This window comes from Poecile atricapillus, chromosome 1, assembly GCF_030490865.1.
Source record: "Poecile atricapillus isolate bPoeAtr1 chromosome 1, bPoeAtr1.hap1, whole genome shotgun sequence".
Taxonomy (NCBI): domain Eukaryota; kingdom Metazoa; phylum Chordata; class Aves; order Passeriformes; family Paridae; genus Poecile; species Poecile atricapillus.
Genome location: NC_081249.1, coordinates 17,212,428 through 17,234,517, shown reverse-complemented (window position 1 = coordinate 17,234,517; position 22,090 = coordinate 17,212,428). Strand labels below are relative to the sequence as shown.

The 22,090-nt window shown below is 41.9% G+C and overlaps 1 protein-coding gene across 2 annotated transcripts; it reads left to right on the top strand.

Moving 5' to 3' along the window:
- The first annotated feature begins 3,089 nt into the window (after positions 1 to 3,089).
- Positions 3,090 to 22,070, top strand: ZRSR2 (zinc finger CCCH-type, RNA binding motif and serine/arginine rich 2). 2 transcript variants are annotated; one of them, XM_058852727.1, is made up of 11 exons: positions 3,090 to 3,165; positions 4,877 to 4,956; positions 5,099 to 5,192; positions 5,485 to 5,593; positions 5,904 to 5,990; positions 8,274 to 8,312; positions 10,421 to 10,536; positions 13,561 to 13,774; positions 16,033 to 16,088; positions 16,269 to 16,378; positions 17,019 to 22,070. In XM_058852727.1, exons 1-11 carry the CDS (start codon positions 3,119 to 3,121, stop codon positions 17,498 to 17,500), a joined length of 1,434 nt encoding a protein of 477 aa, XP_058708710.1. In that variant the 5' UTR covers positions 3,090 to 3,118; the 3' UTR covers positions 17,501 to 22,070. The 2 variants fall into 2 exon arrangements, with proteins under 2 accessions (XP_058708710.1, XP_058708624.1); XM_058852641.1 differs by having other exon boundaries at positions 5,096 to 5,192.
- The last annotated feature ends 20 nt before the right edge of the window (positions 22,071 to 22,090 follow it).

Genomic DNA, 22,090 nt, shown 5'->3' with positions numbered 1-22,090 from the left:
AGGCGGGGGAAGGATGCACTCACCAGCATTCCCATATAGCGCCTCGGAAAGGGCACTTTGCAGTGGAAAGCACCAAGGACAGCCCACAGCAGGGCTGGCACTGAGAGAGAGCAAACAGAGACCCCAGCATAGGACAGGGCAGGAGGATGGTACTGCTGTCACCACTTCATCGTCACATTTATTATACAAACAACACATCAAGAAGCATCAATAAAAACTGACTCATCTCAAACACACTTCCTGGATGTCTCCTACTTAGCACATATTTTCTGGGTCCAGCAAACCCAAGCTAGTGATTTGACTGCCACTTCCTCATGTTCTCTTATTTCTGTTTGCATCATCCAGGGGAAAAAAAAAAAAAAAAAAAGGAGATGTATAATTCCATGAGGAAAGGTGCCACTCTTCTCCTAGAGCATAGGCCAATATTATAGTGAAGACAACTTTTACGTAACCTGTATGCTTATCAAATGTATTTTTCTTTTTTCCACAGAGGGCTTGGGCATACAACAGAGAGTGAACCCTTCTTATCTACTTATGTCTGTATACAATTGCAGAAAATACAAGAAATGGAAACCAGAAGAGCCACAGGGAAAGGAAGTTCAAATGTGTGCCAAACAGAGTCACTGCACTTCAACATGGAGCTGCTCTACTGTGCATGCCCAGTCCGTGCACACACCTTGAAGGACACACAAAGATTCAGAGCACAACGTGGTACATGCATGGTAGTTGCTCCATGGTACTTAACTACAAGTTGTAAGACAAAAGTTTCTCTGTTCTGGGCTATTCCATACAGTACAATCTGTGCATCCAGTATTGACCTTCTCATTGACATTCTCATAATGGGGTTCACGTGGCATTGGACCATAAAGGAGTATTTTTCTTTAGAAAATATGTAAGAATGAATTCCACAACCTGAAGGCTGCCACATAAATAAACTATGCTTGTGAAGGCCTGTGGTCTATTATTCCAGTGTAAGTAATAACAGCTACTGACTGGAATACAGTATTACTTTGGATATCTGAATGGCTCTTGCCTGGAATTGCCACATCTCTTTCTTTCTGACACTGTATCAATTAAATTGTGTGGAAGCCTGCACCTGGGCTTAAAGATCAAGATTATATGTGTATAAATTAATAAAAAACAAACGAAATTGAGAAAAATGCAACTTGTATTCTTGTTTTGAAGAGAATGACAGCTTTTTCCAGAATCATTATGGATATCTGTAATAGCTGTTTTGTGTTTTCTTACAATGAGACTCTACTTTTAATTGCTGAAATATGTAAGCTTAAGATGGTGCCTTCCCCAAGAGCACTGGAAAAATGCCATGATGAAATGTAGCATACCAAAGAAAGAAATTCTAGAATTTCTCAGTTTAGACTCATAAATAGCTTAAAGGAAGGTTAATATAATGGCACTTCCTCTGTTGATGGGAAGATGAAAGTTATCATTTCCTAATGAAATAAGATTATGAAACATATTTTGTTGGTTTTTTTCCAAACCTTTCATGGGCGTCAATGGTTCATCATCAATGGTGTGTTAAATGCACAATACTGCCATCTTCTGTATCCAAGAAACAGCAAATTATGGTATTTGACATGTATGTTCTGCACAAGGAACAGTGCAAGTACTACTGATGACAACTCCATCGTTTTAAGAGTGTCTTGGATCTGGCACATGGTTAAGTAACAACAGAGAGGTCATGGTCTGAATACTCATTGGTCAAGTGGCAAATGTAGCTGCTGACTATAGCAGTCACATGCTTGCTTTGAGTAACTTCACTGAGCTTCAGAGTAAGAAAGAGGATACTCATTATGCTGTTAATGAACAGCAGAGTCAATTAGTCAGATTTTGACAGAGCCTGCTGTGGTGTGCTTCACCGTCAGCAGCTCCGGCTGTTTCTGCAGCGTACTACCTCCAGGACACAGGAAATAAGCTCCTACACTGTGGTTTAGAAGAATGATTTAGACCTTAATCAACACTGTACATTATTAATAGCTATGCAAAACATGCCCAGGTGAAAGCTACAAACACACTGTCTCTGAAGGCTGCAATCTATCACTCCTGTCACAGAGGAATTGATTACTGATAACTCGCGTATTTCCACCCATCATACCCATGAGGGTCTGTGTGGAATAGCTTCCTGCCATGAAATGCGTTTATAATCAGGTCAGGTACTATGCCTCAGAGACGATGATGGGAATACATCAGCAGTGTGAGCTAAATTGATCAATGTACCACTCCGGTGTGCTGCTGCACTGGAGCTGACTTCCCGCAGCTCTCAGAGGCTGTGGGGCAGGGCAGGCACGCTCACAGCAGACAAGGGGCACACTCAAAGTTCACCTCATGGCAGGCACTGAACACCCCTCTCCCACACACAATTCTCAACACAACCAAGACAGCTCACACACAGAGCACAGGCTGTGGGCACTCAGGTACTGCCATGTGCAGCTACACCCCAGGCAAGCTCAGACAGCACTGCACAGGCACCCAGCTACCCAACAGGGCTGAGCACATCACACACAGCCAGGAAAGGCTGAGGGAATTGGGCCTGTTCAGCCTCGAAGAGACAGCCGAGAGCAGACCTCACCAACACGTATTAATATCAGAAGGGGGGTGTCAGAGGATGGATCCAGCAGTGGGCCATAGTCTCGGTGGTGCCGAGCAATAGGACAAGAGACACCGGACAGAAACTAATGCACTTGAGCAAGAACTTCTCTACCGTGTGTGACCAAGCACTGGAAAAAATTGCTCAGAGTGCATAGTCTCCTTCACGGGAGATATTCAGGAACCGTCTGGACACAGCCCTGTGCCCTGTGATGGCCGTGTTTGAGCAAGGAGATAGGAGCCGACGTGGACCACCGTGGTCCCTTCCAACCTGACCCAATCTGTGATTCTGTGATTACGGAATATTCTGTGCACGCCCTCGCTCGTGGTCTTTTGGAGATTTTGGTAACTGGGGCTCCCAGGCGCTGCCTTTCCGTGCGCTCGGTGCCGCACTGGGTCCCACCGCCCCTCAGCCACGGCAGCACAGCGCGCGCCCGAGCCCGCGCGCGCCCGCCGGAACCGATTGCGCGCCCTTCCGCCGCGGGGTCACGTGACGTCCCGTCTGCACCGCAAGATGGCGGCGCCCATGTTAGCGCCCGAGCCCCCCCTGGGGAAGCCGAGGTGAGGCCGCGGCCGGGCCGGGACCGGGACGCCCCGGGGCAAGGGGGAGGGTCCGCGGGTCCCTGCGGAGAGTCGCGGCCCCGTCCTGGCCGGGACCTCCAGAGCGCATGACGGCCGCGGCTGAGGCCGCCCCGTGGCCGGGCCCGGCAGTGGCGCAGCTCCGCGCGGCCGTGGCTCGGCGGGACAGGGGACGGGGCTCCGTGGTTCACGGGACGGGAGCGCCGCCGCGCTGGGGGCAGCGAGCGGGGCCGGAGACGGCGGAGCCGCGGGCGGGGGGCGCTGCCGGTCCCGCCCCCGGCCGGAACCCGGGGAGCGGGGCCGCCGTGGCCCGAGGCCGAGAAAGCGGCGGCGCTGGCCGATGTGAGGAGCAGCGGCGTGTGCGGGCCCGGGCTGAGCCCGTCCAGCACCGGCGCGGAGGCTGTGGGCCAGAGCAGCCATGCTCACAACGGGATTCCCCGGTCGTGGTGTTTGCCAAGGCCTCGCTCCGGTGTCGTGAGGCTGCAGGGAGAGGCGGACCCCAGCCCTGGAGCCGCTCGGGCTCCGCTGCTCCTTGCGCGCCAGATGTGTGCCCAGCTCCTCGGGTGCTGGCCTGGGAGTAAGGGGAGTTCCTCCGTCCCTTCCTTCCTTCCTTGGGTTTCAAGAAACGGAAGTTTCCAGGGAACTGGGAAGGAGCTTCTTGCTTGTCAGCCCCAGGCACCTACTGAGGGATACGATCCATTTCAGGCAGGGACACGAGGTGAGAAGCGGCCAGGCTGGCCGGGTCAGAGGCAAGGGCCCAGGTGGGGTCTGCGGGCAGGCGCTGCTGCCGGGTCAAACACCGGGGTGTCACCTTGGCACACGGAGGTGTGCAGGTGGTGAGGATGTGAACAATCCTGAACAGGATTGGAGATGTGAGTGAAGTTTTGGCTGGCTGAGTTACACTTGTGGAATCTTTTAAAAGCTCCAAAAGGGGAAGGTTTCCATCTCCCATCAGCGTTTGGTGTGGCACAATGACTAGAGCTGAAGATAATCCCTCCTTCCTACTTCTCCACTTTGACCTGCTTAGGAAGAGGAAAGGTAGAATGAAACTTGACAGAAAAGAGCTTGATGTAAAAAGGCTTTTAGACATTAGAGGCATTTTAACCATAGTGAAAACATGGTGCTGCTTGTAGGTAGCTGTTCAAAGCCATCAGACAAGCAAGGAAGAGTCTGACCAAGCTTCTGTAGCAGAAGAGCAGTGCTGAACATTGTCTGTAGGGGCTGTGGAGTGTGTTTTGTTAGCTGTGCATTGAGACTGCTGCTTGTGGAGAATATCAAAGGAGAAAAGAAAGGATGTGAAATTTCATGTCCTGTAAAGAGACTAGAATGTGCTGAAAGGTGTACCAAAGTTGTAGGGTAAGAGATCCCCAAGTTTTCCTCTCTTATCTAATGAGCAAGTTTCAGGAGCTGAAGGAGATTTCATGGAGTTGGTGACGATGTCAAATACTGCAGAGCTCAAAAAAGATGAGACCCCCTCTGTGGTGTCTTCTTGCTACTGCCCACATGCAAGTCTGAACGGCGCAGCCACAGATTTACGGATTTCACTGTCACATCAGATGCTGCTGTTGAGTTACTGTTTCCTATAAATGCCTGTTAATTTTGCAGTTTGTGGAATTTTGTATTGGTGAAGGAAATTAAGTGCAGGTATGGTAAATGTTTGGCTTTAACATAAATAATGTTTTCTCATCTTCAGCCATCAAAAGTACAGAGCTATTCTGAAGAAGGAGAAGAGGAAAAAAAAGCGACAGGCGCTTGCCAAGCTAAGGGATTCAGGTAACTGAAATGTTTGGTACTGTCAGTGGAACTAGAAGTGATTTGTTTGGGTTTTTTTTGCTTAAAGATATCATTTTGTGTACTTGTTGTGGCTGTAGCATGCAGTTATGTAGATGCACTGAATTGTGTATTTTCTCAGAAGCTGCAGAAAAAGATGAATCTGTGTCTGAGGAGGAAGAGGAAGAAGTGGAAGAAGAGGAGGAAGAAGAAGAAGAAAAAAAACTTGAGGCAGAAAGGTGAGAAATCTAGAAAATTGCATATATGAAATAAACACTTTTGTAATCAATTCCATTTTAGTACTTTGAAAAGTTTGAATATGTGAAACACAATCTTTATTGAATATGTCAGGCTATACAGTCCTTTCTTCTAAAGCCTGAGTGATTCCTATGGAATTTTCTGTTTTAAATAAGATTAGATAAGCTACAGTTATTATGGTAGTAAAAAATTTGAATTGTATTTAAATCAGTTGCATCAGTTGTGGGTAGTCCTTAAGTTGGTGGTGTAAGTGGTGTCTGGTTTCTTTGGTAGACAAAAACTACATGAGCAGTGGTTGCTGAGAGAAGAAAAGGCCCAAGAAGAGTTCAAGCTAAAGAAAGAAAAAGAAGAGGCTGCAAGAAAGCGCCAAGAAGAAGAAGAGGTACAAAGATGTAAAACTTTACAGTTGTGCTTGGCAACAAGGTAGACTTAGTGTAATGACTTTTATTATTTTGTGATGGACCCATGTTTCATAATGCTCGTGTGTTTGAAAGCATAGACTCTCCACTCTTTTGTATAAAAAAGCAAAATTGAAAAGAGAAGAAAACAACAACTCTTAAAAGAGTTTTTGTCGGAGATTTAGTTGCTTGTGACTGGATGAAAACGTAATGGTGAAGGAGTTGTAATACAACATGGTAGTTTTGACTTTGATTGTAAAGTATTGTTCCTTAATTTATTTTTTTATTATAAAGAGGAAGATCAAAGAAGAATGGGAAGAGCAGCAAAGAAAAGAGAGAGAAGTGGCACAGCAGAAGCAACAGGAGAAGAGAGAGAGAGAGGTGATTCCTGGTGGTGGGAGGATATACATGTTATATATCCTGTGACATGATCAGATGCAACAGTTACACGTGTTGAAGAGGCATTTTGTTATAATTGGCAAATGCATTAAGTAACCCATTCTGTCTAAGTTCCTAAACCATTATTCAGTCTTAAAGAGTATCCAGGGGGTCCATACACTGGTAACTCTTGTTAAGGCATCTGGTTGTTCACAGTATGTAATTGTTTATGTCAGGTAAATACAAAGGTACTGTGCCAATGCAGGTTCTGATAAGTGCACTTTCTGCATCATGTATTAAAGATAATCCTTCCTTAATGTCCCAGTTGAACACAGTCAGTCCTGAAGAAAATGCCCAAAGAGGATATGGAATATGGAAGTACATTGCTGCTGTTCCTTAACACAGTTCTTAATCAAAAGATGTGTTACAGCTCTTCTTTACCTGACTCATCCAACAGGACGTATCTTTTTTCAGAGCTCCTTGGGTGGAATAAAAAGTTATATTGAAGATGCAAGTCATTGATAACATTGCTGTTAATGATACATTCTTCTTAAGTTTTAGAAGTTCAGTGCCCTGGATGTAAGATGTCCTATACAGTAATCCAGTGTGAGGACTGGCCTCTTACTGCCACTGAAGAGTGATCGCAGCTTTCTAGGATCTGGTCATATTAGATTCTCCATAATCACAAAATTTCCAGTCATTTCACTGGAAAATGTCTTGCAGTTGTGTCTGATAGGCACAGCAGGAGAAGAGCCATGAGCAGACAGTTCTGATTCTCTGTAGTTAATAGCTGGTTGTGCCACTGATGATGTAACACTTGAATGAGGGATGCCAAAGAACAGCAGTTAGTGTATTTCCTTTTGTATTTCCTTGTATTACTTCCTCTGGTGTTCAAGTGTCCATTTCTCTCTTTGCAGAGTAGGCAGAGAAAACTCTGCTCGTGTCCTTTATTTAGGGTTGAGATACAGTTTGGAGAGAGTTGAATCATGATAACAGCAGGATTTTATTCCTCCCCTCTGTCCTTGTGTCTGGGTTTGCCCAAGGCCTCAGTGGGATAACTGGTGTCCCTGAACTAGATGGAAGCAGCTTTCTTTTTCGTTTGGTTATTGGATTCTTTGTCTTGTGTTTTTCTGGGTTATTATTTATGAGGATAGTGAGTTAAATTGGCTCATAGAGAGCAATGACAAGCACCCAAAGGGAAACTGATTGCCAACCTAGGAGCAGAGCCACCCATTTTAGCAACAGAAAGTTGTTTCATTTGTTTTGCCTGTGTCTTGAAACAGCAATTTATTCATATTCTAACAGTGATACAAGTGAAAAACTAATCTCCCTCCCTAAAATTAGGAAGTAGTTTTTTCTGGTTTGATGGGTGCAGGTGGTTTGAAGCTTTTTTGGAGACACTGAAGTAGTAGTTTTGGCTTTTTTTTTTTTTCTTGTTTGTGTGGTTTGGGGAGTTTTGTTTGTTTGTTCTGCTTCATTTTTCTTTACTAGGGTGGGTACTATCTGACATCCTTGGTGATCAGTACCAGATGCTGTCTGAGTCCTCATCTTGAATTGAATTTTTTGATTTTTATTTGTTCTTTCTAAATTTAATTATTTCTCTTCCAAATTAAACCAGTCCTAGCATATTTTCTAGTATTGATTATGTTTAAATGTCTTTTTTTCTAGGAAGTCCATAGAACAATTTATTAGAAATAGTGTGCAGCCAGTTTTGGAGAGTGGTATTGTTTTGCTCAGCCCACTTAGAAAAAGGAAGGGAAAGAATATCCTCATTGCTTTCCTATATTTGGAAGGCTAGATATGGTTAGCTTATGTTATTTAAGTTTCTTACCAGTTACATGTCTTGCTTTAACAGAGGCTCATTAAGCATTGCATTTTTCTGTCTTTTCCATAAAATGTGCAGGTTAAAACATTTCATGGAATTAAACAATTTAATTAAACAATTAAACTTACCTGTAACCAGGCAGTGTATTAGAGCAGGAGATAGATTTAAGCATTGATAGTTCAATGATAGTTTTAAAAAAGAAAATTAAACTTTTATGTTGTCTATCATTTAGTTTAGAAAATCATCTACGTGAAGGTCTTGTCTGATGTATCCTTTAACAGCTTTGTAGTACCTGAATTGCTACAGAGCCGAAAGTAAATCTCCTGTTTTTAAAGCAAACTCCATCACACTTTCATTATGCATAATCACTGAGCATTGTAAATTAGGTTCTTAACTAAAGAAACCAGATGTTTTGCGTGTCCTCAGGGTTTTTACTAGTCCTGTGTTTGCACCATTTATAGGCAGCTGTGCAGAGGATGCTGGATCAAGCTGAAAGCCAGGTATGCTCAGAGACTTTCTGAAAAAAGAACTGAAAAGTAATTTAATTTCCATCAAGTGTTTGCCTTCTAGCATGCTGTCCATCTGCTCTCGAGAACCTAATGGCCTGAATAAATTTAATATATAGTGGCTTGCATGAGCTGTACACAATTATTTACTGGGTGGAACATAATTAAGCATATTTCTGGCTGGTTGGTGGCAGTGCAGTTGTGCATGCTGATGACTGTTCTGGAGGTCTGAGTCAAAATGAACCTGGAAATACTGCTGTGTGCTGTTAAAAAACAGTGTGCATGATGGCTCATTTGTGAATTGTAATTCTAAATAAATCTGTCAGTCCTGGGTGGCAAGATAAACCTGTCTTTTAAAGCAGATTTCAGGCTCTAAATAAGAGGATTCAGTAGTAGAGGAGGGTGCAGATCCTTAAGGAAAAGAAAAAGTGGGGGAGAAGCTTGACTGCTTGGATGCCTGGAAGAGCATGGATCTCAAGCTGGCAGTGTGTAGAAAAGAAAACTGCAGTTTTCATTTGAATCTTAGAAATTGTCTTAAAGAATAATTTGGCTTAATTTATCCCTGTCACATGGTTGAATTTGTGAAGATTCTTGCTCTGATTAAACCACTGCATGAATCTGAAAAATAAGTTTTAACCTGGTTATCCATTGTTTATTGACTGCCATAAGCTACATTGGAGTTAATTTGGTTCCAAATAATGTTTAAACAATTCTTTAGGTAGGGAATCTGTTTCATAAGATGGGTAGGAAACTGCTCTGAACTGCTGCCTGCCCAGAGCTCAAGATGCATTAGCAGTTGTGCCTGCAAAGGAATAGTCAGAAATGTGGTATGTTAGAGACTGCATCAGAGTATCAGTTTAGGGTTCAGTTACTGCTGACATAACAGGACTGTTCTGGTGATAGAAAATTATGTCTGCAAGTCATGAACAGAATTGGTAGCTGGGTCAAATGCTGCTTGTGAATAAAAAGAATTTTCAGTTGATTTAAAATGAGAACTCGGGCCAGGCAGCTTTACAGACTGTTTGGTTAGAATGAAAATTCCTTTTTAAATATGTGTCTTGGTTGTAGTCATTCAAGGCTTGCAACCTGGTTTTGAATTATAAAAATCTTAATGACCCAAGATGATTAGTACAGACACTTTTACTTCCAGTGCTACCTATGAATTTAATGTTTTTTTAAATTCTGTCCTTTGGCAGGTTACTTTTATTTTAGCCTTTTCTAGATGTACGTAACAGTGATAATGATGAGCTTACTGAGCTTTGGGCTGTTGCAGAGAGAAAGAAGTAAACAGTCCTAGCTTTTTCTCTGCCAGATTTTGTGGTTTTGGCTGGGGTAGGGTTAATTTTTTTCACGGTAGCTAGTATGGGGCTTAGTTTTGGATTTACGCTTAAAATAGCGTTGAAAATGTGGATATGTTTTTGTTACTGGTGAGCATGACCTACACAGACCCAAGGCCTTTTCTGCCAAGGTTTTTTCTGCTTCTCATACTGCCACACTGGTGAAGAGGGAGGGGGTGCATGGTTGGTTGGGACACAGCCAGGACAGGTGACCCCAGCTGACCAAAGGGATGTTCCAGACCATCTGACATCATGCTCAGTATATAAAGTGTGGGAAGAATGAGGAAAGGGAGGACATTTGGAGAGATGGGGTTTGTCTTCCCAAGTCCCTGTTATATGTGGTGGGGCCTTGCTTTCCTGGAGATGGCTGAACACCTGCCTGCCCTTGGGAAGCAGTGGATTAATTCCTGGTTTTGCTTTGCTTCTGTGCCTGGCTTTTGCTTTCCTTAAACTGTCTTTATTTCAGTGCATGACTTTTATATCTTTTATCCTTCCATTTTCTCCCTGATCCCACTTGGTGGGGCTGTGAGCAAATGGCTCTGTGGGGCTTGGCTGCTGGCTGGGGTTAAACCATGACACAGGTGTATAAAGTGAGACCCAAGGCACAGGGCAGCTTTGAAAAAAAATGCTTTAAATAGGCTCAGCTTGCCTTGTAGAAACATAATGCTCATAACTGCATGTGAATTCAGTTGCTAAGTTTTATTTTTGGCAGTCCGTTTCTTTACTATTTTCTAACTTTTGTCTATTTTAATGTTTCTTCCACAGCTGGAGAATGGTGTGAGTTGGCATAACCCAGAGCCCCCAGAGAATCTGGGAACAGAGAAGGATAGAGCAAATTGCCCATTTTATATTAAAACAGGTTCCTGCCGATTTGGAGACAGGTAATCCATTGAATTTTTACCAGGATAGAAGTGTGTTGGGGAGATAAAAAGGAGGCAACTTAATTAGGTCATAAGCAAACTGAGGAAAAATTGCTGCATAAAATAGCTCTGTGTATTTGGATGTGGATTGAGAGCAGAGCATTGCCTGGTTGGAATTGAGCTATATATTGTTATGGCATGTTATTGGTGTTGCATTCTGGTTACATTGGTCAGACTTGAGTTTTCCTTAGCTTAGACTAATGCACAGATATATTCTGACAGAATGTATATGGTCTGTTAATAGTACAGGTCTGATATGTCAGATGCTAGTTTTTTATATTTTCTGATTTGCACATGTTCAAATCCCCAGGGGACTAAAGTAAGTTAAGGTAAATCTGCACATTTGGGAAAGTTGTCAGGTAGCTTCCAGGGTTCTCACTATTTAAATGTGTGATACATTCAGTTGTGGTTCTGCTACACTGACAGGGTACCCTTATCTAAGGAGGTAAGTGTTGTAAAAGGCAAGAACAGAGAAGCTCATCAGGATAATGAGAGATGAGCAACACCTCTGTACAGTGACTGACAAGTCCAGACTCTGCTTTCAAAGAGGGGGATGGAAGAGGACTGTGGTAGATGAACAGCAAACTCAGAAGTAGGGTGGGAATGATTATTTGCAGTTTAGTCAGGTGTCTCAGAACGTTTACCAGCTTTGAAAAAGAAAATACTTTCTTACATGAAACAAATGGCAAATTTGTTCCCAGAGGACACAGAGGAAGCCAGAAGTATAAATGAATTTATAGACTACATGTTTATTGGTGACCAGGAACAATGATGTCTCAAATGCAGCTTCTGGCTTGAAAATCCTTGATTTTTATTTTTTTTATTTTCCTTTTTTTTTTTTTTTTTTTTTTTTTTTTTTTTTTTTTTTTTTTGTGCTAAGAAGAAACAACAGCTTAGCAGGGAAGGACTCTTATATTTATTACATGAACCCTCAGCAAAAACTTACGAGGTTATTTTACTAACTTGTATCACTGAAACGTGTGGTGTAGCTATTGTAGTTTCCTTTATCCTGAGAGTAATTTGTTCTACTGTGATGTATATTGTGGATAATTATAAGATAATTCAACTATATGGAAGCTTCAAGTTCACATCTTTTTTTCTATTCTGACATATGTGTTGAATTCCATAATAAAAATTTCACCAGCCTATGTCACTGCAGACAGCATTTTTTTTCAGTAGTCTTTGTAATCTTTTCCGGTTTTTTTTTGTTTCAGTGGTCTTTAATGGAGATAACCTCCGTTGATTATTTATGGATTGCATAAAATTCAGTTTTGCTTTGAACTTTGCATTTGAACTATGAATAACCCTTGGAAAATAAGTACTGAGAAACATCATATTCTGCCCTTCCTCTTTCATCCCTGTTGATCTCAGCTACCTCTCTTTCATCTTCCTTTTTTTTTTCCTCACATACCTGCTTCCTTCATAATCTGGTCATTTTAATGTTTGGTGCTGTCTGCAAGTTGAAGGACTGGTACAGCTAGGGTAGGACTGGAAGGATGGGTGGGAAGGAGATGTGAAAAATTAAAAGCTAGTGTTATCAGCAAATAACTGTTGAATCTTGTCAAAGCTCATTACGTCCTGCAGAAGCTAAAACTGTCTGAGTTTACCAATTTCACCAGTAATTCAAACCCTAACATTTTGCAGTAATATGGGATTCTTGGGTCATTCACTTTCCATGGGGTTCCTTTAGTTCTGTCATGTGAATATATAATTTTGTGTACAGATAATATTAGGTGGGTTTATTATTTTGTGTTCTATTATTGAAATTGAACAGCAAAAGGAGGCAGCTTCTAAAATGTAAAAAAATAATAATCATCAAATTAATGGTCTCCTGGTTTAGTTTTGGATTTGGAGATTGGATTTTTTGTTTGTTTTTTATTTGGTTGTTGTTGTTGGCATTTTGAAGTCTGAGGGGTCAACCAGAAGGTGAGGGTCCATTTCTGACTGACTGGGTGTAGAAAAACTTCCTAGCTGACGTCTGGGTTGTAATTGTCCATTTTGAGACCTGACCTCCCTTGCAGTTCATCTGTGCTGTCCAGTGACATAAAGAGACTAGACTAGTCTGGATGTTTCTCTCATCATGTCATGAAGAGAAGGAATGTGTTGGAGAGTGCATGACCCAGTTGCTTGGGGACGTATTGAATGGGAATCATAAAGCACAGTGAAATAAACATGGAGAACATCTGTGTTCTTACTGAATCTAAAGGTGTCTAGGGGAGAATGGTATTTCAGCATTAGCAAGGTAGCCTGAATATGATGGATTGTGAGGGGGATGTAATACTTTCATGGCTGCCAAGAAGATGCAGATTAAGATTGAACTGATTTAGAAGACTTTTTTTGTTTGGGTTTTTTTTGGTGTGGCTTTTTTTTTTTTTTTAGGGTTTTGGGGTTTAGGGGGGTTTTGTTCATTTTTGGTTTGCTTTTTTTTGTTTGGTTTTGTTTGTTTTGGGGTTGTTTTGGGGTTTTTTTTGTTAGAAGTGGAAAAATACCAGTCTTGTATGCATCCAGGTGCAGGTGTAAATGTGCTGTTCTTGCCTTATTCCTGCTTTCCACCCCTATACGGTAAGAACAACTTCAGTAAAAGTTGTTCAGTTTGCAAAAAGAAGAGCGGGGACTTGCTTTAAAATCTCTTTATAGAAAGACTCCTGACAATATTTTAAGCCCTTCAGAAAATGGGAACACATTAACCCTAGTAGCCTAAAAGAAATTCAGCCCTCATTGTGACACTGGTATCTATAGTTTTTGTGGTTCTGCTTTCTTAAGCAAGAATGTGTTTGTTAATGGCAGTAAGGAAGTCTTAAGGTTATGTACAAACTGACTCCGAAAGATTTGGTTTATTAATTGAAATATCTTGATCTTCCTCTAATGGAATTTCTTTTATAATAACTGTAACTGAAAATGACAGATATTTGAAGCTTCAACAAATGTGTCTTCTGCTGAAAGTGCCAATCTTTCCTCTTTTCTTTCTTCACTACACCTGTCCAGGTGTTCTCGCAAGCATAACTACCCCACATCTAGCAAGACACTGCTCGTGCGAGGGATGTTCATCACTTTTGGCATGGAGCAGTGCCGGAGAGACGACTATGACACAGATGCCAGTCTGGAGTACAGTGATGAGGAGACCTACCAGCAGTTCCTGGAGTTCTATGAGGATGTGCTCCCCGAATTTCAGAATGTGGGGAAGGTGGTTCAATTCAAGGTATGCATCTAAGTGCCGTTTATGAGCCTCAAGAGAAATCTGTTCAGCATGCCCCAGGTAAACCCTGTGTACAGTAGGGAACTATGCAGTGTCCTTACAACAAACTGTGCATCTCTCATGTCACCTGGAAACTTGTCACTGTTCTTACAGAGCACCATCTTACTCTGGGTGAATCTTCTCTCCCATTCCCCTGAAGTGTTACAAAAGCTTGCACTTCTATATTGCATGCCCCTCAACAGTCCACTTATCTCACAGTCCTTTCTTTTCTTATCCTGTGCTAAGCCTTAGAGGATCCATTAAGACTGGTAGACAATATAAAAACATCTGAGCTACTGTATTTGGGCCTGAGGAATGAAATAGTGGGGGTATGAAATGTATTTGGAGAGTACACCTAAACAATGTAATTTCAGGACTGGCTGAATAAAATAAAATCAGATTACAATGAACTGAAAATATAGCAGGTATTTCAGTAGGAAGAATTATAGAAAGGTAAGTTACATAAATGGTCTTGAGATTCGTCATCCATCTTTTTTGTGCATTTGGTTTGCTCAGTGTTTTGTACTGATTTTTTCCCATTTATATTGTTACTTCTTACGGGGATAAAGAGGGATCTGTAAATGGAGACCTCAGAGATGAATGATGTGTATTAACAGTCCCATGTTGCCCCAAAATACGCAGCTTGGATGTGCAATCTCCTTGTATCAGAATCTATTGCAGTTTCCCTTTCCGCTTGCCATTCCTGAGTGGTTTCCTGCAGTCACCAGGAGGCACATAGTGCCTTTTCTTCTTTTGTGTTCATCTACTGACAGCTGCCTCAGGACTGAGACGGCATTAGCATTTCAAGCAAGAGGAAAGTAGAAAGAGTGAGTTTCCAGTAGTTGTATAATGAGCTTTATAAGTAAGAAGCCTTCACTTGTTTGGAGGAGTGGAGCATCCCCTCCATATTTTGACTCATGGAATAACAGCCGGTTGTCCTCTACTAGAAGACAGGATGCAGATTCCCTATGGAGCATGGATTGAAAAGCCTTATCAGCAGTGTCAGGTCCTTGGCTTTGTACTATCCTTCTGTGCAGGTATGCTAAGCTGCACCTGCTTGGGTCCCTGTGACTGTTAGTGCAGCATTCCTTGGCTTTTGAGGCAATTGTGCAACAGCAAGATGATTCTCATGCACATTTTCTCTACATTAGAGATTCTTCAGAATGACATGCTGGCTTGCAGGGATCTTAACTGTGAGTGAGCTGAGACTCTGTGACCATTTAGAATCAGATTATACACACCTCTCTTTCAGCTGACTTCCAGTGTAGCCCAAGGTTTTATTCTGGCTGTTTTTTTCTGGGAAGCTGCTCCAGAATCTGGAAGATCCTGATAAAACACTCCCCTAGAACACTATGGTTCTTTTCCTACCCAAAAATGTCTATGGTAAAATCATTCTCAGTTGTTCTTGTATTGACACTGTTTATCTCTAGTTTGACTCCTTATCCTGAAATACTTAATTATGCAAGTGCTTGTTATCGTGGCCCTTTGCTGCTCCAGCATACAAAGAGGTATTCCCCGAGGGTCAGTCAGGGTTCAGGGATGAGAGGAGCCGCTAAACCTCGTTTGCTGTGGACTTTGGAAGAGACCTGCAAGCAACAGAGGCTGGAACCACAGTTTGCCCTGGAGAACTGGGTTCCACCTGCTTGGACCTGCCTGTCTCAGAATTATTTATAACTAGCAGCATTTCAATTTTCAAAGGTAATTTGTATATTTTTGAGAGCTTTAGATATACTTTGAATGCTAAATCGTTACAAAAAAAGGTTTTTCAGAACTGTACAGTGAAAAATGGCATCTTCAGCTTCTCAGTCCCATTTCACAGGGATGCAGTGAAGATGTGTTGCTCTAGAGTCTCTTACTGTAATGAATCCCACATTTCCACGTGAGGATACTACTAATTGTCAGAGCAGGATTTGGCTGTTGCACAGTAGGGTTGGCCCAGACAAGTGCAAGACAATGGAGTACAAGCTTTTTTGTGGACTAGGTGTAGCCAAGGTCCCAGAGTTAATCAAAGCATAATGCTGGAAACAGTTAAACATAAGCCAGAAAGGCTTTTTTTTTTTTTTTTTTTTTTTTTTTGGTTAACACTAAGCGTTCAGAAAAACATCATCTCTAGGTTGATATGGATGAACTGTCATAAATAAGAATTGCCCATCTCAGAATGTGTGAGCTGCGGTACAGCATAAACCTCCCAATGCCCTAACTTCATGTTTCCATCCCCTCAGGTCAGTTGCAACTATGAGCCTCACCTGCGAGGAAATGTGTACGTCCAGTACCAGTCGTAAGTACTCACAGTCTTACCAAGTGTTAGAACCAAACTCTGGAGCTGAGTAACGAAAAAGAAGTGTTTGTATCATTCATGCAGTTCATTTTCATACTGTAGTGGGAGCCCAAAATTGGTAAGGAGTGTCTGAAATGCTTATGTGATGGTAATGCCATCTGTTATTTTTACTTTTTTAAGGGAGAAGGACTGTCAGGCAGCTCTGGCTCTGTTCAGTGGACGATGGTATGCAGGCAGACAGCTTCATTGTGAATTCTGTCCTGTGACGAGGTGGAAAACTGCCATATGTGGTGAGTCTTGGGAAAGAGAATATGTGAAAGAGTACTTACTTACTCACGGAAGTGAAAAAGAGGGATTAGGCTGTTGCTTTCAGATCTGCCTAATGCTGTATTCATTTCTGTTTGGAAGACAAATGTGCTAACTTGCTTGTAGATCCAGGAAAGAAAGCGAGTATTACACCATGTCATGTAAGTGTCTGAATTGTTCTAGTGGATTTACCACGGTCTAGAAAAAAGGTTTGGATTCTAGCTTTGGAAATAATAATCTTAAGGTGAAAGTCCAGGAAGTACTAATTTATCTCTTGAGAAGCAGTAGCAGTTTCTGGACTATCAACAGGTCTGAGGAGTAAATATGTGACTTATCTAGATTTACCTTCTTACATTAAGGTAAATAAAATTTAATGAAATTAAATGAAAAGTTAAGTTTGTTCTAAGCTAAAACCAAATCTCATAGCTGTTAAAAAGCTAATTCTAAGAAAAGTACACAATGAAAATTAATATTGTGTGAGTTAAATTGATAGGTAGTCAGATGCATGTTCTTCTGTTTGGAGAAGCAAAATTCAGTTTATTACATTTCTTCCAATTGGTACATAATGAAGAAAGAGATTGAACAGGTCTGGTTCATAAAAAAGCAAACCCTAATCTGTTGCAGGCTTATTTGAAAGACAGAAGTGTCCAAGAGGGAAACACTGCAACTTTCTTCATGTATTCAAAAATCCAAACAATGAGTTTTGGGAGGCTAATAGAGACATACGGATTTCTCCTGAACGGACTCATCAGTTGTCTAAAAACTCTGAGAGGAGAAACAGATCGAGCCATCGTGACGACTATTACAGCCGGTCCAGGAGAAGGGGCAGCCCGAGCCCTGACCATTCCTACCGCAGAAATGGAGAATCTGAGAGAAAAAAGAATCGCCGCAAAAGCAAGAGGCGGCGCCGGTCGGGGAGGTCGAGAAGTCGAGAGAGGAGGAGGTCTCACAGCAGGGGCAGGAAGAGGAGAGGCCGCAGTCGCAGCAGGAGTCACAGTCGGACACGCAGCAGGAGCAGGAGCAGGAGTTCCTCTCGATCCAGGAGCAGGGGTAAAAAGAGATCAAGCAGCAGAGGAAAAAATAGTGAAACTCCCAAAACAAAGTGAGAATTACTTTCAGAAATCACTAATTGATAAAAATAGAGCTGACAAAGAAATCTTCCCAATAGGGCACCAGATATATTTGAATTTCAAATAAAGTGTTCTTGCACATTAAAATGTTTCTTCCTAATAAAGGAACATAGTTTACTGTGTGCGAAGCTTGAGAAAATTAAAGTTTTAAGTCCTATAGAAGGTGTGAATGTCAAGTACTCTAGCTACTTGTCCCTCTGAACTGCTGCAACACCTGGATGCACACTGAGTATAAATAGAGAAGTGAAGCCTCTTTGGTATATGCTTATTTCTGTTATGTGTATGTTAAGTGTTTACTGTTCCTGTAAGGAGTTAGTACAGAACAGCCAGTCTGCAGTAAATTCACACCCCGGCACACTGCAGATCCAGGTCTGTGTAGATGACTGCCATTTGTATTTTTCATCTGTTTATTGGATACTGCTTTCTAGACAAAGAAAATATAATTGTTTCATGAATTGGAGAAAAGGGATCTCAAAGACATCAATGTTTGATTGTACAATACTTGCCCAGTAGGAGCTTTTTTGGTCATGAGTGTTGGATTTTTCTCTGCCCTGACTGAGCTGCTGAGCTGACTGCTTGTAGGGATTGCAGTAGACTAAAACCAAGTAGAAAGTACACAGAGAAACAATCAGTTTATTCAGTACCTTAATCCCCAAGAAAGAGTGGAGACCATAGAACTGTAATCCTTGAGTGAGGTTAGAAATACTTGGCATACCTCTTGGTTGCACACCATTTGTAGGTGAAAACAAGCTGCCTAACTTGTGCAGGAGAGGTGGGAAGTGTCCATCTGGGAACCAAAGATGTGATTGGAAGGCTCAATCAAGATGGCTGCAGAGTAGATGAAGAAACTGAAGGGTCTATACATGAAAGAATATGTTATGGTTTTGGGAGAAAAGGACTTGACTTAGAGCCTTTTTAGGTTTATTTTACAAATAGTTTAAGGCACCCTACTTCCTTGCTTTCCTATGGCCAAGGTGAAGAGTAGGGTACATAAAAATGAAAGTATTGGGACAGAAACCTTCTTGAAATGACAGCTATGTTAACGAAGTACCTGCAGTTAGATAAATCCTTACCAGTATTTTTTCACTTTTATTTAAAAGATTTGTGCTGTTAGATGTACTGTATTTTACTTGGCTTATCTTCAGGTTTTAATTTGGGCACCTCAGTGTCCTCAGACACTTGGAGAGAGCTTGTGGCACCAAAGGTGAGGTGCCCTAATGGTCTGTAGAGATACCTCCCTGTCTTTAGCCTCTCCAAAGAACTGGGCTCCTGCCTTTAGAGAACCGATCAGACCCCGTGGGTTAGAAGCCTAAAGCAGGCATGAAGTGCTCCCAAATAGGAATTTGTTACAACTCCCAGCAATGTAACATAAACTCCCTTAGAAAATCTGAGTATCTGAACTTTACCAACAGCATTCCTCACAGCAAGAATGTTTTTCCCCAGGATAGTTAATATCGAGTGAACATTGCTTCTGGACATGATATATGTATATTTTTGCTTTTCTAAATGCATAGTGCACCTAGCATGCTGATAATATGTTTTTCCTTCTTTCTTCATGTGTAACTTGTCCAATATGGAGTAATACAACAAAAGTGACGTTCAGTTCAAACCCGACTTTCACTATATATTGTCATAACTGTAGGCAGAGCTGTAGCTTAGTTAATTTGATTAAATGTTTTAGTTATTAACAGATGTAGGAATTGTAATGAATTAGCATAACTTTTGAAATAACTTTTTTAAAAGGCGTATTTCAAAGGATAGACAGCACTAAGTTTTTAATTCCATTTGAGAAATTTGTTACTGCCGGTTTCTTATAATGCACCTTTTTCTCACCACACCTTGGAGACAAATTTTCCCTGAGGTTTCTGTTTTTTTATAGATGCTCAATTGTCTCGCTGGGTCACTTGCACTGCATGTGGCAAACTCTGGTTCAGTTCGCCACCAGCTTGCTGTTTCCATTCTCCAGTCCCTGGGGCTGCCCTGCTTCCCACAGCTCTCTGGGGGAGAGCTGGCTTGTGCCTGTGCAGACACTGTGCACCCCAAGTCACACGGCCAGATGTCACAGAGCATTATCCCAGCAAAATCAGCTTTCCAGCTCAAGTAGAAGTGGTGGAGTGGGTGGTAGGAACTTGTGACCAGTCAGGTGAAAAAAGCAAACCAGGTCTCCATGAGATTAGAAACTAAGTGCCCACTAACAACCATGTGAGAATTCCATGGGTAATTAGGCTCCCTGTCTCTCCACAGTTTTGCAACAGGATTTGGGAAGCTGAGTGGCTGTATTAGAAAAAAAAAAAAACCACAACAAACCAAAAAATCAAACTTGCTCAGAAATGCATGTAAAAATTTAAGTATACTGTATTTCTGCTTCTACAATGGCTGAAACTTCAGTTTCTCTTGAGGTCTGGACCCAAACGCGCTGGCTGTACCTGTGCAGTGTAGGACTGGTAGCTGTGATTGCCCTTCACTTTCACACACCGTCGGTTTATTACACAGAATTTGAGTGCTGTAGATCTGACATTTAGGTTATGCATTCGTTAGCATGAAATCTGGCATTCCACCAGTTTTCTAACTTTGGAGTTCATATTTTTCAGTATTGCTTCTCTGCTTCATAACCTTAAGTAGTGTTATATGCATGGTTTTGTGTTTCCTTTCTATTATCTGAGTGCCCTATTTTATTCTGGAGAGAAAAACAGACTAGAAGTTTTTTAATGTTAAGCTTAATTATTTTCTTTCCCAAAGGGAAAAAGCCCCAGAAGAACACAGAAAGGATTTAAATTTGTATGGAACAGCCTATTCCCATTATATGTTATTCTGCATATTCCACAGAAAAGGACCTTATAAAGTGGATTAATATGAACCAAGTTTTATTTTAATGACTACTTAAAAGCAGCAGCTTTCAAAATCCATTTATTCAGTTGTGAATTCTGCAGGGATCACGAAGGTGCTTTGGAGTAATTCTGGCATTTTCACAGAGGTTCAGGGTGGCAGAGCCAGGGCCTGCCAGACACCCCACTCCAGTCAGGATGGGGAGCAGGGGCTGCTTCTGCCCTTCAGTGGCGGAGGAACAGCCCAGGCAGGCAGCAGCGCTGCCTTGTTCAGCAGCACAAGGGGAAGAGTGGCAAGGCAGTGGGAACCCCTGTAGGCATAGGCACTGTTGCTGCCCAGCAGAATTAAGGCATCAGGGAACTGGGCTTGCCCCCTTGCAGCTGTAGCTGCCAGCCACTTCTGTGGGATTTCATTCCCTGCAAACCCCCATCAAGGGCTGATGAGGGATGGCAAGTGTCTGTGTTGAATGCAAGGCATTTCTTATGGACGCCCAACAAGGCTTTCCCTCTCTGGCCCCAGCCCTTGTGTATAGGGCACATTGTCCAAAGTGCACCCCAAGTGACTCCTCTCCCACTTTTATACCCTGTGATGGCAGCATGGCCGTTTTACATCCAGTTTTGCATTAGCACGTTCAGTGTATTGGAAACTGCCCTCCAGTTTACCAGTGACATTCCTGTGCACTAAATAACTTGTTTTTTTTCTAAAGACATGCAAGAGCCTGCTAAAAGATGATATTGCTTCCTGTCCTGGATCAGCACTTCTTACAAAAAGTGAAAGATGAAAGTTTATGACAGTTAATAACCTAAAAGCTTAATTTACTTTCTTACATCATCCAAAGAGTGCAGCTCATTTTGCTTTCACTGTAAGCTTGTAATTAAAATAAACCCCAGTTATTCCACATATACTCCTACTCAGCACTGATGTATCAGGTGAACTCAGTATCTGTGGCTGAAAACCAAAACTGGTGTGACATGGACAGGTAACACTTTGTTGAGCCATGGGACAGACTGCAAAGCAAACTGGACAAACCTAACCCATGGTACGTGGGAACTTGACAGAGGCAGCCACAGGGTGGCCATCATTGTGGCCTTACCCCAAGAGGAACTGCAGATGTTTGTTTAGGAAGGCCCCTTCAAGTTAAAGACTTTTAAATCAGCGAAGTTGAAGACACTCAAGACAACAATCAACTTGCCTGAACAATCCAGAAATTCCTACTTATTCTTTAGCCCCCCCAATCCCTCCCCACAATATGGGAAATTCAAAAACCAGAATTTAATTTCAAATTACTTTCAATGCCTGAAGATGTTCATTTTTCCTCATGCTTTTGCTGATAATATCAAGCAGTTCAGTTCTTTTAGAAAGGTGGAGAACAGATTCATCTGACATATTTTTGGTTGAGACCAGGATGGTAAACATTGCATTGACTTGCTCAGAATTCTGAGAAAAGAGCTGAATATTCAGTCTGTATTATCCAGAAATCTCTCTCAACATGTGGTTTAATTTTCAAATGAAGTGGTACTACCCCATCAATTTAACATCCACTTAAATAAATTTTATGTTTAATGTGGCAAGCTTTCCAAAAACTTGCTAATTTATTGCTTTCTCTGCAATTTAAATGGATGTAAATAACTAAACTTGGACACAGTATCCTCAACATTTTTTAATGAAGTGCTCAAGAACAGGTTAAGCACTGTAATAAAATTGCCCTTTTTTTAAGCCAGCACTGAGTAGCCTCTTCTT

Coding starts and splice junctions, on each gene's coding strand:
- ZRSR2 (XM_058852641.1), top strand. CDS start 3,119: ATGGCGGCGCCCATGTTAGCGCCCGAGCCCCCCCTGGGGAAGCCGAG. Junction 13,775..16,032: donor GGAAGGTGGTTCAATTCAAG/GTATGCATCTAA, acceptor CCATCCCCTCAG/GTCAGTTGCAACTATGAGCC. Junction 16,379..17,018: donor GTGGAAAACTGCCATATGTG/GTGAGTCTTGGG, acceptor AATCTGTTGCAG/GCTTATTTGAAAGACAGAAG.